This window comes from Pristiophorus japonicus, chromosome 13 (genome assembly GCF_044704955.1).
Source record: "Pristiophorus japonicus isolate sPriJap1 chromosome 13, sPriJap1.hap1, whole genome shotgun sequence".
Classification (NCBI taxonomy): domain Eukaryota; kingdom Metazoa; phylum Chordata; class Chondrichthyes; family Pristiophoridae; genus Pristiophorus; species Pristiophorus japonicus.
The window spans coordinates 48,213,070-48,228,842 of NC_091989.1; the positions used below are offsets into that span (position 1 = coordinate 48,213,070).

At 46.6% G+C, this 15,773-nt stretch overlaps 2 protein-coding genes and 1 non-coding gene across 7 annotated transcripts in view; 2 read left to right on the forward strand and 1 right to left on the reverse strand.

Annotated features, from left to right (window-relative positions):
• LOC139278543 (RAD51-associated protein 1-like) overlaps positions 1-2,364 on the reverse strand; it is a 72,247-nt gene extending 69,883 nt beyond the window's left edge. For 2 of the 3 annotated variants that reach the window (XM_070897423.1, XM_070897422.1), the window contains exon 1: positions 1,850-2,364. In XM_070897423.1, the coding sequence (XP_070753524.1) occupies positions 1,850-1,866 (17 nt within the window). In that variant the 5' untranslated portion in view covers positions 1,867-2,364. The remainder of the gene's footprint in view (positions 1-1,849) is intronic. The other variant, XM_070897424.1, reaches the window with a different exon arrangement.
• The window catches only part of ferry3 (FERRY endosomal RAB5 effector complex subunit 3), a 76,447-nt gene continuing 62,740 nt past the window's right edge, over positions 2,067-15,773 (forward strand). The window contains exons 1-5 of one of the 3 annotated variants that reach the window (XM_070897419.1): positions 5,104-5,213; positions 5,944-6,318; positions 6,911-7,035; positions 14,022-14,227; positions 15,440-15,585. In XM_070897419.1, coding sequence (XP_070753520.1) covers positions 14,032-14,227; positions 15,440-15,585 — 342 coding nt within the window. In that variant the 5' untranslated portion in view covers positions 5,104-5,213; positions 5,944-6,318; positions 6,911-7,035; positions 14,022-14,031. Of the gene's footprint in view, positions 2,205-5,103; positions 5,214-5,943; positions 6,319-6,910; positions 7,036-14,021; positions 14,228-15,439; positions 15,586-15,773 lie in introns of those variants that run through there. The other 2 variants (XM_070897420.1, XM_070897421.1) reach the window with 2 other exon arrangements.
• On the forward strand, positions 12,069-12,260 carry LOC139279119 (U2 spliceosomal RNA). Its single transcript, XR_011596406.1, has one exon. It is a non-coding gene; the product is annotated as a U2 spliceosomal RNA (small nuclear RNA).

The following is a 15,773-nucleotide window of genomic DNA, read 5'->3' on the forward strand; positions in this document are numbered from 1 at the left end:
CCCTCCCTCCCTCCCTCGTCTCTCTTCCCCCTCCCTCCCTCCCTCGTCTCTCTTCCCCCTCCCTCCCTCCCTCGTCTCTCTTCCCCCTCCCTCCCTCCCTCGTCTCTCTTCCCCCCTCCCTCCCCCTCGTCTCTCTTCCCCCCTCCCTCCCTCCCTCGTCTCTCTTCCCCTCTCCCTCCCTCCCTCGTCTCTCTTCCCCCCTCCCTCCCTCCCTCGTCTCTCTTCCCCCTCCCTCCCTCCCTCGTCTCTCTTCCCCCCTCCCTCTCCCCTCCCTCGTCTCTCTTCCCCCTCCCTCCCTCCCTCGTCTCTCTTCCCCCCTCCCTCCCTCCCTCGTCTCTCTTCCCCCCTCCCTCCCTCCCTCGTCTCTCTTCCCCCCTCCCTCCCTCCCTCGTCTCTCTTCCCCCTCCCTCCCTCCCTCGTCTCTCTTCCCCCCTCCCTCCCTCCCTCGTCTCTCTTCCCCCCTCCCTCTCTCTCTTCCCTCCCTCGTCTCTCTTCCCCCCCTCCCTCCCTCTCCTCTTCCCCCTCCCTCCCTCCCTCGTCTCTCTTCCCCCCTCCCTCCCTCCCTCGTCTCTCTTCCCCCCTCCCTCCCTCCTCGTCTCTCTTCCCCCCTCCCTCCCTCCCTCGTCTCTCTTCCCCCTCCCTCCCTCGTCTCTCTTCCCCCCTCCCTCCCTCCCTCGTCTCTCTTCCCCCCTCCCTCCCTCGTCTCTCTTCCCCCCTCCCTCCCTCCCTCGTCTCTCTTCCCCCTCCCTCCCTCCCTCGTCTCTCTTCCCCCCCTCCCTCGTCTCTCTTCCCCCCTCCCTCGTCTCTCTTCCCCCCTCCCTCGTCTCTCTTCCCCCCCTCCCTCCCTCGTCTCTCTTCCCCCTCCCTCCCTCGTCTCTCTTCCCCCCTCCCTCCCTCCCTCGTCTCTCTTCCCCCTCCCTCCCTCCCTCGTCTCTCTTCCCCCCTCCCCCTCCTGTCTCTCTTCCCCCCTCCCTCCCTCGTCTCTCTTCCCCCTCCCTCCCTCCCTCGTCTCTCTTCCCCCCTCCCTCCCTCGACTCTCTCCCCCCCTCCCTCCCTCGACTCTCTCCCCCCTCCCTCGTCTCTCTTCCCCCCTCCCTCCCTCGACTCTCTCCCCCCTCGTCTCTCTCCCCCCTCCCTCGTCTCTCTCCCCCCTCCCTCGTCTCTCTCCCCCCTCCCTCGTCTCTCTCCTCCCTCCCTCGTCTCTCTCCTCCCTCGTCTCTCTCCCCCTCCCTCGTCTCTCTCCCCCCCCCTCGTCTCTCTCCCCCCCCCTCGTCCGTCTCTCTCCCCCCCCTCGTCTGTCTCTCTCCCCCCCCTCGTCTCTCACTCTCTCTCTCCCCCCAGTCTCTCTCTCTCTCTCCTCCCCCCAGTCTCTCTCTCTCTCTCTCTCTCTCCCCCAGTCTCTCTCTCTCTCTCTCTCTCCCCCCAGTCTCTCTCTCTCTCTCTCCCCCCCCCCCAGTCTCTCTCTCTCTCTCTCTCCCCCCCCCCAGTCTCTCTCTCTCTCTCTCTCTCTCCCCCCCCAGTCTCTCTCTCTCTCTCTCTCTCCCCCAGTCTCTCTCTCTCTCTCTCCCCCCAGTCTCTGTCTCTCTCTCTCTCCCCCCAGTCTCTCTCTCTCTCTCTCTCTCTCTCTCTCTCCCCCAGTCTCTCTCTCTCTCTCTCTCTCCCCCCCCAGTCTCTCTCTCTCCCCCCCCCCCTAGTCTCTCTCTTTCTCACTCCCCAGTCTCTCTCTCTCTCTCTCATTCCTCACTCCCCACTCTCTCTCTCACTCACTCCCCACTCCCCTCTCTCTCTCTCTCACTCACTCCCCAGTCTCCCTCCCTCTCTCTCTCTTGTTCCAGTTATACATACGAACCTGACAGGCCGGGCCATCACAACTGTTGAAAGGACCAGCGGCTGAGGGTGGAATCCATCAAGTTGCAGCAACAGGATAAATAAACCGGCCCGCGCTCCCGCCACTCGTAGCAGCTCCAAGCCGCACTTTCGCCACTCCGGCTAAACAGTTTTATCTTGCTGAAGAATTAATAAACCCTGAAAAACTTTTTAAAAATATATACTCCGACATATTTACATATAAACAGCTGAGTGATGTGTCCCCTTGCAGATATTTAGATTGTGGCTCCGAGAATCCGCAATTGGAAGCTGCAGCCTGCTTTGTCTGCTCCAGCTGGCCTGCTGGCAGTCGGTGGTCCACCAGGCTTCAGCTGCAGGTAATGGTCTCTTTCCTTAAATACCAAGTCTGCAAAGTTATTGGCGTTATTTGTATTATATTATATTATATTAGTATCTTTTTTAATCAATATTTCAATAAGGAAATGGAAATAATATAGAAAATCCTATGGCGACTTGGGTGATATTTTAAAGTCCTTAGTTCCATGTACCACAGGAGTCTGTGTTTTGGTTGTTATCCGTGCTGATAGCTGCTGTTTAGATTGGTTGCTGAAACGCCCTCTTTCTGTAGAGCAGTTCCTGCTTCAGAAACCACCTATGGAGGAGTTGCAGCTCTCTTTATCTACACACTACATATGTTATAAATAAGTAAATTAACAACAGGAAGAATTATGGAGGGCAGGGCTGCTTTAAGATTGGGGTGTGTTGCTGTTTCTTCCCACACTAGAAAAGGAGCACATTCCCTGGACTGTTCTTTTCCCATTGTCTAAGGGTAAGCTCTGTCAGCCTGCAGCTTCTCTCCCATTCTCCTCCCAAGCGCATCTCTTTCATGATGTTCACCTCCTGTCTTCATCCCCTCGCCACCCAATTCCTGACCATTCAACTGCATTTCCATTCTCAACATAGCTGGTGCATCTCTGGCAACGGTGTTTGCTCCAGCCCTTATGCCATCACTTGTACAGTTCCCCAAGGGTTCTTAACTAGCCAGTACCTTTTCCTCCTCTGCATACTGCCCCTTGGTGACATTGTCCACAGGCATAGTCAGTTTCCCTATGTATGCTCAGAGCTTTGCTTGTCTACCACTTTCCTTCAACCCCACAACCACCTCTGCTGTCAGACTGCCTCTCTGACATTAAATTTGGGACATTTCAGAGTTTCTCCAATTGAAATTGGGAAGAGCAAAGCCATAATTTTTGGCTCCCACCGACACCCTTGTCACTGACTCCCTCATCATCCATGGCTTCTCTCTCAGGTCGTATACAATCTTGGCATTCTGTTCAGTTAGAGCTAAGTTTCAAACTCCATATTCTACCCATCACCAATTAACTCCACCTCTACAACATTGTTTGTATCTGCTTCTATCTGAGTCTTGTTGATGCTGGAACCCTTATGTATATCTTTGTCACCTCCATGCTCAACTTTTCTAGCACCTTCCTTAAAGTCCAGGTCATCCAAAATTATGTTGTTCACACCAAGCCCATTTACCTGATATGATCTAAACTGGCTCGCTCACCACCAACAGATTGAATTTAAAATGTTGTCCTTGTCTACAAATCCTTCATGCTCTTGCTCTTCCATACTTCTGAAACTGTCTCCAACCTTACATCTTCTCTTGTGCTCTCTCGTTCTCTGACTCATAAGCACAACGAAAAGGATGGTTATGAAAGAATACAGGAAAGAAACAGGTAAATGGGATTAGATTAAATAACTCCAGTTGAAGAGGTAGCAATGACACTGGGCTGGATGGCCTCCTTCTGTGCTGTAATTACTATATTAAATACAGGAACATTACCATTTATTAATGTTCACAATAATAGTTTTTGGCAAATAAAGAATCACAACACAAAATAAAACTGCCCCCATTATACTCTCAGTTTTTGGGAATGATTGCAAAACTGTACACATGTCCCTGATATAAACCACTGTCATTTCACTCAGATTAAGATATTATGTGAAACCTAGCTATCCATTAATTCTCTATCCTTGAAATAAATTAGATCTCTATATCCATTTGATACTGTTTTAATCCTGCAGTAATGGGTTAGGGACAATATCTGTTCCTTCAATTGACCTACAGGGTCACAGGATTTTTAAGCCACTATAAAAATACATGAATTAAATTGTATATGTTGTCATCCACATGGGTTCTTATCAAGTTATTGTGAATCTTATTGCCAATGCAAACTGTATGCTTCTCTATATACAACAACTGTATCATACCCGCCTATACACATTACTCTAATTTGTTCTGATCGTTGAACTACTTTCTATTGTTTTTCCCTTTTCTCTGTTTTTCACAGGTACTCCACAGGCAGCCTTCCAGTACCTTGGCCATGGTGCTGTATGTCCCTTCATAGTAAATGGAGCATGCTGTTTGACTAGTATGCCTCCCAGTTGTGCCTTTCATTGGCTCCACATTATATGCACTTTACGACAGAAACTCTGGGTAACAGTTGGGAGTAGGAACTTTAGCTGATTTTTTTATTTCTCTTCTACCCTTGTGACAATGAAACCAATTGTAGGCTGCCACAGATCAGCTGATTTCCACACAGAGCAAGGATTATACTTGGGACCGCCTGGTCTACATGGCTCAGTGACATACCACAAAGCACTTTTGACCTTTGTCTAAGATTCATCACATGACTTAGAGTTTTCTGCAGTCTTGCAGATGCTAAATGTAGATTCCCTCCAATACTTTATATCCAAAAGCAACAAATTGCCGTTTTGTAGCATCTTTAACATAGAAAGATGCCCCATGGAAATTTGGTTTTGATCTTCAGTTGATTTTTTGCTCCCACTTCCTACTCCCCTTGCCATATGTTAAGAGTTTCTCTTTGACTATTTTGACCAGGACACCACTGGGCTGCAGATTATTGTAATGTCACCATGGGACATTCTAAACCAGTGAATGGAAACCCAGACACACAGGCCATGGTACCAGTACTAACATTCCAAACTCACACACATAACCCTATAAAATGCAACAATGTATACAAGATTGCAACTACAAGATCAATCTGGTAACGGCTCCAAACAGACCATTTCAATCCAACACAATCAAATTATTTTGTCCCTATGCTATAACAAAAATCTAAAACATTCCCCCCTCAACTAGGACACTGTCATAACTGTACTTCAAAATGGAACCTTTTGGGGGGGAATTTTAAGCACACCTTTAACAAAAAATGATATAATTGGAAATCTTATTGCAATTCAGTTGGATACAATGTGCTGATCCAGTGTTGGGACACACAAATCTCCTAATCACTTATTTGTGACTCGGGTGATGGATGCATTTTTGACAAGAGGCCTATTGTGGAGTATCAGAGGTAAAGTGGGGTAAGCAGTCTGTGATCTTTGGGATCGGCCGGAAGGATGAAGGGGGCCATTTCTGGTCCTGTATACTCACATGTTTCGAAAAGAAATTGTGCCAGATTGGTGGGGAGGGGAGTGGTTAACTATGTTGTGTGTCATTATACACCAACAAACAAACCTAAAATGAATGAAAAAAGAAATAGCTTGCATTTATATTGCACCGTTCATTACCTGACAACCTCACCAAAGTGCTTTACAGCCAGTGAAGTACCTTTTTTGAAGTGTAGTAACTGTTGTAAGTTAGAGAAATGTGGCCCCACAAACAGCAATGAGATAAATGACCAATTGGGTGAGAGTGTGCCGAAATTTAAATTGATGCTGGAATGTGGACAAAAGGAAGTGTGATGCCTAAGTGTAACAGGCAATCCACTCACTTGACATTCCTTCTTTGTGATCATGGTGGCTGTCCCATGTTGTTGCTCATAGGAGCATATGTTGCTTTACAAGAACAAGGGGATGTAACAGAGAATATTATGGTATATTTTACGTTGAAAGAGATGCTGGTTAAAAGTACATAAGTATGAATACAAAATAGATCAAATTGTTGAAATTATATGGAAATTGATATTAAACTTATTTAATAGTAAAATTAGATTAATTGCATCTACAATGGTTAATCTATGTCCCTGGAGGTGTCTTGTTCTGTTGTAATTTGCGTTGCAGCCTTAGTATCTCTACTTCTAGGTGCACTGGGAGCTGGTCCTAGTGTTTGTGAGGTTTCTGTGTCCTTGCTCACCTCACCAGGTGCCACTATCTCTGCGATGTACTATTTGGGCTAGAATTTCGCCGACTTTGCGACCGGGCTTTCGCCGTGATTTGACCCTCCGCAGCAAAAACCCGATCGGCAGGATCTTCGGGGTACTTTTTTGTGACGGTGCTTCCACATACCGCTGGGGAGAGGAGTGCCGACATGCAACATCGCAAATTGCGTTTGCAATCGATTTTTGGCTCTCTCGGGACCTGTCTTCTGCGCCCAGAATACCGACAGGGTCAAACCTGCGGTCATCATCATCAGAGGCAGTCCCTCGAAAACGAGGAAGACTTGCTTCCACTCTAAAAGTGAGTTCTCATGTGACTGTACAGTCCAATACAGTAATTACAGCCTCTGTCACAGGTGGGACAGACAGTGGTTGAAGGAAAGGGTGGGTTTGCCACACGCTCCTTCCGCTGTCTTCGCTTAGTTTCTGCATGCTCTCGGTGACAAGACTCCCAGATGCTCTTCCTCCACATAGGGCGGTCTTGAGTCAGGGATTCCCAGGTGTCGGTAGGGATGTTGCACTTTATCAAAGAGGCTTTGAGGGTGTCCTTGAAACATTTCCTCTGTCCACCTGGGGCTCGCTTCCCATGAGGAGATCCGAGTAGAGTGTTTCCTTTGGGAGTCTTGTGTTGGGCATGCGGCAATGTGGCCCGCCCAATGGAGCTGGTCAAGTGTGGTCAGTGCTTCAATGTTGCGGATGTTGACCTGATCGAGAACACTGGCGTCCTCAAATCTGCGGTGCAACCCTGCCAGCAGCAGGAAGTATGAAGACCTGCAAAAAAGATAAGTTAAAGTTTTTATTTTTATATTCTTTTCCAGTGATTTAGTAGTGAATTGTGAATTATTTTTTTTTGATTTCAGCTACTTTTTTTTTGTTTTTTCCCCCCTCCCAAGGCCTCTCTTGCAACACTATCGGTCCCGGACTAAAGTTGCCGAAATTCATGGTTTGCGCCGCGCATCCTCGTGCAACGCCGATTAATACCGATGGAATTAAAGGTCGAAAAGCGGGCCTAAAAATGGTAATTTTGGTGTAAAACTACCGTTTTCGCTCAAAACCGAAGTTCTAGCCCTTTATGTTTCCAGTTCCTATTGCGTGTTTTTTTTTCCTATGTGTTTCCTTTTTGTTTCTTTATCTCTTTGGCACGCACTTGTTTTTCTCAATGTGATATAATTTCTGTTTTGCGCTATGGTTTAACATCTCATTCAAAGGTGTGGTGCTTCTGGTAATTCAGTACTCCATCGGTAGTATACTTGAGTAATAGCCTTCATTCTTGAAGTGCAGCTTAAACCCACAACCTTCTGCTTCAAACGGAAAAATGCTACCAAGCTAGCCAATCTGACAAATGGTATTTGGAAAAATACATTGCTTATTATACTTTAAAGCTGGATAAAGCAGATTAGAGTTCTGCTTTGCCTGGCCAGCAATTTATGTAGCACCTGAGAATTAATAATCATCATTTCCTTACTGAATTATTGAGGAGGGCGGTCAGTCGTTGGTGTGCATCAGCACCCAGCTCGCGACTTTCCGTCTTCAGACCCTGCAGAGATACCTTTACGTCGAGCCCCCTCCTAGGTGGTGCGCTCTGGCGACGTATTTCTTCCGCCAGCAGCGCAACCTCAACTATGACACGCAGCTCCTGTTTGTGAACTTGGGGGGTGTCAGGACCGCCTTCCGGGAGCTGCCTGTCTTTGACAGGGACCTCATCAGGGTCCGGAACAAAGTCTCCACCAAGCGCAGCTCTCCGCCGGCTGGAGTGGCGGCTGTCCTGCAGGAGCCGCTGCTCGGGAATCCGTACCTCCACGACCGAGGTTTTATGTGGCGGTCGGAAGAGAGGGCTGTGGCTGGTGAGGTGACCAGGGTCAGGGACCTGCTCGATGGCGGAGGAGCGGGCTGAATGGCGCCAGGCACGCTGGCGCGGCGCCTAAATTCAGCCGACGTCCGCCACGCGGCCGAAGCCATCGAGTCGCTAAAAACAGCTTTGGGCCCTGACTCCGTTAGGTGCATCGAGGAGGCTCAAGCACGTGGGGAGATCCTGTCCGAACTGACCCCCGTCCGGACGGAATTCCTCATCGGCGCCAAACCCCGGAACCTCCCTCGGGGGCCGGCACCTCACAACTTGAGCCGCCTCGGGGAAATCCCCTCCGTGCCTTTCAGTTCCGCGCGGAGGGGTTTCCTGTACGGGCTGCTCCTGCACACTCTCAACTTTGCCATCCTCGCCTGCCGTCCGGACACGCCATGGCGTACCATCCTGCCATCCGGAGGAGGCGGGGGTCCCCGATGGAGGGCACTCTACGCAGGGGTCCTCCCACTATTCATCGGGGACTTGGCCTGGAGGGTGGTGCACGGAGCAGTGCCGTGCAATAAATTTTTAAGCCGGTTCACGGACTCCCAGGCCGCCTGCAATTTCTGCGGTCTGGAGGAGTCCGTGTTCCATGTTTTTATTGAGTGCACAAGGTTGCAGCCCCTGTTCCATTATTTGAAGGGGCTGCTCCTGAAATTCTGGCTGAACTTCAGTCCCACTCTCCTGATCTTTGGGCACCCTGTGCGGATGGGAGCGGGTAGGTCCGAAGGCCTCCTCGTAGGACTGCTCCTGGTCACGGCCAAGGGAGCCATCAGCCGGTCCAGGCAGCGGGCGGTCGAGGGGGTCGTTCAACCTGACTGCCTGCCTCTCTTCCGCTCTTACATCCGGTTCAGGGTGTCCTTGGAGATGGAGTACGCGGTGTCCACCGGTACACTCGCGGCCTTCCGCGAGAGATGGGCACCGGAGGGACTGGAGTGCATCATCACGCCCGGCAACCAAATTTTAATTTGATTTTACGTTTTAAAGTTTAATTTGTTTTAATTGCCGGTGCTTTTAGTGTCCCCCTCCCCTTTTATAGGGGGCACTGGAAAAAGGAAAATTTGATTTTAGTGCCCAAAAAAAAAACCAAAAAAAAGGGAAAAAAAAGAGGGCCTTGTAAATGTCTGGTGTGTCATCCAGGGCGGGTGGCACCGATTAATGTTTTTGTTTTACAGGTAAACTCCAAAAAGAGTTTCCTCACTGAATTAGCAAGATAAAAGTTTTTGTAAGTGGCTCGTTTACAACCTAAAACTATCTCGTTCTGCGTTCCAGTACTAACCCAACCTGGCTCTAACAGTTAACCCTGATTGCTTATTGAATTTCATCATCATCATCATAGGCAGTCCCTTGGAATCAAAGAAGACTTGCTTCCACTCTTAAAATGAGTCCTTAGGTGACTGAACAGTCCAATACGAGAACCACAGTCCCTGTCACAGGCGAGACAGATAGTTGTTGAGGGAAAGGGTGGGTGGGACAGGTTTGCCACACACTCTTTCCGCTGCCTGCGTTTGATTTCTGCATGCTCTCGGCGTTGAGACTCGAGGTGTTCAGCGCCCTCCCGGATGCACTTCCTCCACATAGGGTGGTCTTTGGCCAGGGACTCCGAGGTGTCAGTGGGGATGTTGTACTTTTTCAGGGAGGCTTTGAGGGTGTCCCTGTAACGTTTCCTCTGCCCACCTTTGGCTCGTTTGCCATGAAGGAGTTCCGAGTAGAGCGCCTGCTTTGGAAGTCTCGTGCGAACGATGTGGTAAATGGTAAATGTCACATACTAGATCAGCTTCAGAAAGGCTAAAATAATCCAATGAATTGCGTTGCAATTACAGCAGGAAAAATATTCTGCAAATACTGTCGAGCACTTTCATAGTAACTTGATATGAAAGATCTAGAAACAGATAGAATGGAGTTAATTCACCCTCCAAGCTTCAGACTTTTTCCAGTTTAAAAACAAGCCCTTGAGCAAATATTTCTTTATTAGATTTTTTAGATCGTTCCACCTGCTATATATAGAGCAACAGTCTCTTGAAATATTGTCATGTCTTATGGGAAATATGTTCGTCAAAAGCTCATTTGTCTAGACCAGCACCAGAAGTCCAAGCAGAATTGACAAATACCAAAAGATCCTTCTATTTTAAACACTTGGGCTTTTTGAAAATCGGCCTGTTAATCAATTGTGATTAAAGTAATAAGTGGCCATAATGCAGATTCTCAGAATGTTTCTTTAAGATTCATGAATTACCCATGGATGTGCTAAGAAGAGATAAAAACAGTGTCTGAAATCGTAAATAAAAACAGAGAATGATGGAAATACACAGCAGATCAGTCAGCATCTGTAAAGAATAAAAGAGGGTTTGCTGTTTTGGGTGTGTATCCTTCATCGGCAGGTTTACAACATTACCATTTGTTTTTTCTGTCATTCAGGCCAGGATTTTACTTAAATATTTTAATTATTCAGGTAAAGCTTAAGATCAAAATCCTGATGTTTAAACTACTATTTTGAAATTTTTGAAAATGTTTATAAGTTGTGGGAATCAAGTTTGTATGGAGTGGCTGCATCTGTGTAATTTATAAACATGACGTACTGATTTTGCAATAGTTGTTTAAACTTTGGACATCAGCATAGCTAGGCGTACACAGTATACGCAGTTGTGTACACTTTTTAAGCCCTAAGGAAGCAAATCATCTGTTGAATCATGAGTTTGTCCTACAAATGCTGATTTACGGCCCCAAAATGTCTGTCCAGAAAATTATTGTACTCCATTCACTGACTTCACAGCCACTTCTGGCTGTATCTCCTACCTAACCAAACTCTGGTACAAGTGAGAATTCCTAGTGTCACAATAAGCAAGGAATTCCCACAGACAGCACAGGGTCCCAGAATAAACCACCAATGTTAGGTGAATGCTTCAACCAGGACTGGCAATAAGGAACACATCATGGGGGTAAAGTGCTCCTGTGAAAATAGAAGGGATTGGAAAGAGCGAGTGTGAACTGAGGGGGAGATAGAATCATGGAATGTTACAGATAGAAACTAACCAGTCAGCCCATAAAGTCTGTGCCATTGTGTTTCTCCACATATTTCCGCATTCACCACATGGAACTATTTTGAAGAAGAGCAGGGGAGCTCTTTCCGATATCTTCCCCAACCAACATCACTGAAAAAGATTGTCTGCTTGTGGGAGCTTGCTGTGCGCAAATTGGCTGCCTTATTTCCCAGCCTTACAACAGTGACTAAACTTTAAAAGTATTTAATGGCTGTTAAGTGCTTTGGTGCGTCCTGATGTCACGAAAGGCACTATATATAAAAACAAGTCTTTCTTTTCTATAGCAAGAAAATAAGAAGCTAATGATATACTACATCGTAGACAAACCTCATTTTTTTTCTCACCTTGATTTAATGACACTGACAATGAGCCCTCAACATTTGAAATATGTTCCTATTTTTTCTGAAATAAAAGTATTGCTATTGAAAGTACTTGAGTTGATAATTAATAAAGGTTTTCTTAAAAAAAGTAAGGGCTAGAAATGTGGCTCCGTAGTGCATGATTTTTCGGTGCTATGGGTGCCACTTTCTGTCGAAAGGCGGCATTAGGAGTGTGCGCTGGAAGTATGTGGAACAGAAAGATCGTGATGTCAATCATTGACGCCACTGCTGCCATTTTCATCCTCAACGCTGGAGCTATTGCCCTGTCTTAACCTCGCACAGCTGAACATGCGTTCAGCAGCCGCAAGGACCCCCACCAGCGATATTTAAAAGGATCAACATTTGCTCTTGGGTCAGTTGCTGATTAATTTCTACTGACTCTGTAAGTTTATAGAAGGGTTTGGTGCTGTCCAGAGTTGTTTAAAGTCGGTGAGGTGACCGGGAGTGGTGCTGCAAGTGCCGGACTCCTTCATACTCCTTGACATTGCACTCAGGCTTTCTGGTAGGCCTGCCAATGCACCAAGCATTTCTTTGTGCATACTCATCAGCATTCTTCTGTAGACTGCCCCATCGAAATCCTCATCTAAGTCCTCTGCAGCAGAACTCGTGTGTGACCTCACCCTCGGGGGAGCTGGCATATGTGCTACCTTTCCCCTGGCCTGGCTGTCCGGTGACTCACCACATGCAGATCCCACCTCTAACCTATCCTCTAAAGTGCGCGAACTGTCAGAGTGTCGGTATCTGAGCTGGTGGCTGCGAATGTGAAATCAAGCGAAGGTGCTGTGTCTTCATCGCTTCTCGGCCTTTTGGCTAAGATCATGCGTAACTGACCTGACCAGCCACCATGACCTCCGGGTGGTTTCTCCCTGGTCAGGAAGGTATATGCTTGCTTTTTTGGAAACAGGAGGTGGGTGGGGTGGCTTGACCCATCCACCTCCACGGAGGTGTGTGGGGTGGCTTGACCCATCCACCTCCATGGCACGAACCTGGTATTGCAGTACTTCCAGGAACGGTGCAGTGGCTCTAGGCCTTTTGGCTAAGAGCATTGGCGCAGAGTGATCCTTGGCATGTGCAAGGTGACCTCTGGCGTTTGTGATTTGACAAAGAATTGGAACGATTGGCTACGAATTTATTTTAAAAAAATCAAAAAAAATCAGTGCCTTGGTGCTCTTCAATTTCCTGCTCCTCCACCAGTGCCAAGCCAAATGGCAGCTATTTGAAAGGAGAAAGGCACAGGGTAAAGTTGTGGTGAGGGGGAAAAAGCAAGAGGTACTTGTTTACACCATGTGCAGCTTGTACATCAGAAGACATTGTGGGATGAGGTGGAAGTGGGATGTGAGAAGGAGGATTACTTCTGAGGATACATTATGTTGCATTGTTTCAGCCCCACCGCTGGCCACGGGCTCAGCGATGGCCCTCCTAATAATGGCCAGCACTGTCTCCTCCATTGGGATGAGGTTATGCAGGTATGCCTGTCCCCCACTAGCTAGGTCCTGTTGCCTCCAGTTGTGAGCCACCTTGTCTTGCAAGAGAAAAGGAAGTATGTCAGTGAGTGTGGTACAGTGTGTTTGGGTGATATGCCTGTTGTGGTTGAATTGCTAAATGTGTGAGCAAGCTGAGATGTGAGTGTGAAGCTTGCAGCAGCGCTAAGTGTGTGAGGTGAAGATATGAATGTGAGGTATGAGTCATGTTTGGTAGAGATTGTTGGTAAGTGAGTAATGGGGATATGGTGCATTGAGCAGTGTGTAAGGCTAGTGGTGCAGATGGCGGGATAGGCATTTGAAGATCACTCATGTGAGGTCATTAAACTTTTTCTTGCACTGCGTCCAAGTCCTCGGCATTGACCACGACAGCTATCTGCTACCATTGTCTTTTCTATATTTGTCCGTGGGGCTTTCTGTGCCTTTTGGAAACAGGACCACTCTGCCCTGTTCACCACCTGCACCACGGCCTTTAGTGCTACATCCGAGAACCTTGGAGCATGCTCTCTCCCCTGTTGTAACATCAGGAGTACGTTTTGCTGCTCAGACTCTGTTCCCCAGCCATTTGAATCACTTGCTGCAGGCAGAATGCATCTCCCCTTTAAGAGATGCAGACTGCCTTTAAGAAGTGCAGGCTAGCTTTAATTGGTGCTAGGCTAGCTTTAATTGGTGCTAGCCTTGCACGAACTTGGGCCCTCTGCTGAGCGTTCAGCCACTCAGCAGTGCATTCAGTACTGGGCTGAACGCCACAATCATGTTAATCAGTGTGCTGCCTGCACTAATTTGAACTGGTGCGGATTGATCCCCATTGCGATCCCTGCGCCTGTTTTGGGGGGCAAATTAATCTAAAGCTGTAACTGTCTTAAGTAGAAACATTCCTGCCCACCTCCTAGTCTTATGGTGGATCTTCTTTTCAAATTTATATTTACAATTTATATTATAAGTGGCAAAAATATAATCTTTTATCATTCTACATCCTTCATAAATCATATGAAACAACCTAGCTTGATGGGTTCTGGGAAAATCGGCACTATGTGTAATAACATACGACATTACAGATAGGCAATACCACACATTGTGCAGCCAAAGGTTATTTGCTCCACTGATTGGATGGGCAGTGCACTGAATGACCTCCTTCTGTGCTGTAAATTGTGTGATTCTGAATCTACCAGGACTATAAACTGTTGTACAACATTCCAGTGCAATAATCTACTGTTTTATGACCTCCTGGTACTATAATCTGCTATTATGGTTTGTTTCAGAACTGGTGAGATGTTAATGAGCACAAGAATGAAAGAGAATCCTGCAAATTTTCGGTCATCAGAAAAACAATTTGTCTTTAATTTTAAGACAGGACAACAGTCATGTGTGCTAACTGCACCCCTCCAGATCCCTATGCAAGGAAGTATCAGTGATTTACATGGCCGTCTTATGCTCTTGCATAATCTTCCTTATTTTGTGGAGAATGGTGAGTATTATACTGAATTGTGAAGACCATGCAGTCCATTTTACAGACTTAAGGCATGTATAACTATGTGATGCATCTGTCTCCAAATAGACTTGCCTCTCACCTTGGCCATTCAGTATAACTGTAATCCTCCTGCCTCCTCCAGTATTAAGAAATCCCTAACTATCCTAATTTTTAGTCATTCCCTCACGGTCTGACTACCTATCCACCCCTAAGCACTCTCTTACCCAGATGATAAGGGTTGTGCTGTCTTGCTGGTCCCATATCCCCCACTAGTGCCATGCCAACATTCGCCATTCTAGCTTGTGTATTGCCAGTGTGCTCGTTAAAATTGGTGGTTGATTGATTTGTTTATTTTGGCTGCCATCCTTTTCTCCGAAGGAGGCAACCAGGAGAAGGACCACATGCAAGGGCTAGGAAGTGTACGGAGTAATGCCAAAATTTACCTTTGAATATTTGTACACCATTGAACACTTTAACAATTGTCTGCAAATTTTTGGTTCATAAGTAAAAACAATTGTGCATGTAAAAACAAATCCTTGCAGAAATTAACTGGCTACATTGTGTCTTCTGATTCAGAATTCAATCTATAATATCTATATTAAAATTCAATACAAGAGTATCCCCTTTGCACTTTACAATGACAGCAAGCTCCATTACACTTTGTGCATATGTCAAATGGCACTATAAAGATAATTATATATTAGCAATACAATTGGGGTTGGTGCAGTGAATTAGACACTGATCATTCACCTTCAGGGCCTCGCTTCAAATACATCCCAGACTGATGGGATGAAACTCTCACCTGACTCCTATGTGATGAAATATATTTAATACTGGCCATGCCCCTCCTGTCATCCAGCATAAAACAGCCCTTAATTTCATATTATTTTGGCATTAAATTGGCACGCTTCCTTAGAGTGGTTACAGGACGGTTGGTGTGGGAAATGGAAGAATGTTACATTGGTGCAATGGGAACAAGCTTCTAAAGTTTGGGACTGAAGCTTATTGTTGGGGCAGTGTCAAGGGAACTTTATTCTATCTTGCTGTACTAAACACGATCTGGGTGTGCTTGATACTGGCTGCCTTATAAATGGAGCATGTTCCATTCCTCTTATAAATGGAGCATGTTCCATTCCCCAGCACTAACATTTTTCTCCTAAATGGGAAGGAAAAATATTTTTTCTACATTTTGTTTTAAATATCTTACAGATTTAAAAAATTCTCTTGATCAGTTTATTGATGAAGAAACTAAAAAGAATTACGACAAAGAAGCAGAAGCTGCCTTAGAAAAACTAAAAACCAGTGACGCATGTACAGAACAGTTTGTTAATACTTGGGCTAAAGCTTACCATGAGGTGCGTATTTTAAAAATAAAGGAGTCTACAGTTTGATCAGTGGTAATGCCTGATAGGTCCAATGGTATAAAACCACCCTAATAATTAACAGATGAAGAAAGATCTTTGCTTAGTACTGTGGCACAATGTTAGCAGTGTCTGAAAGGTTAATCTTAAGGGCTGTTCGGAGAACTGTTGGTAAAATTCCT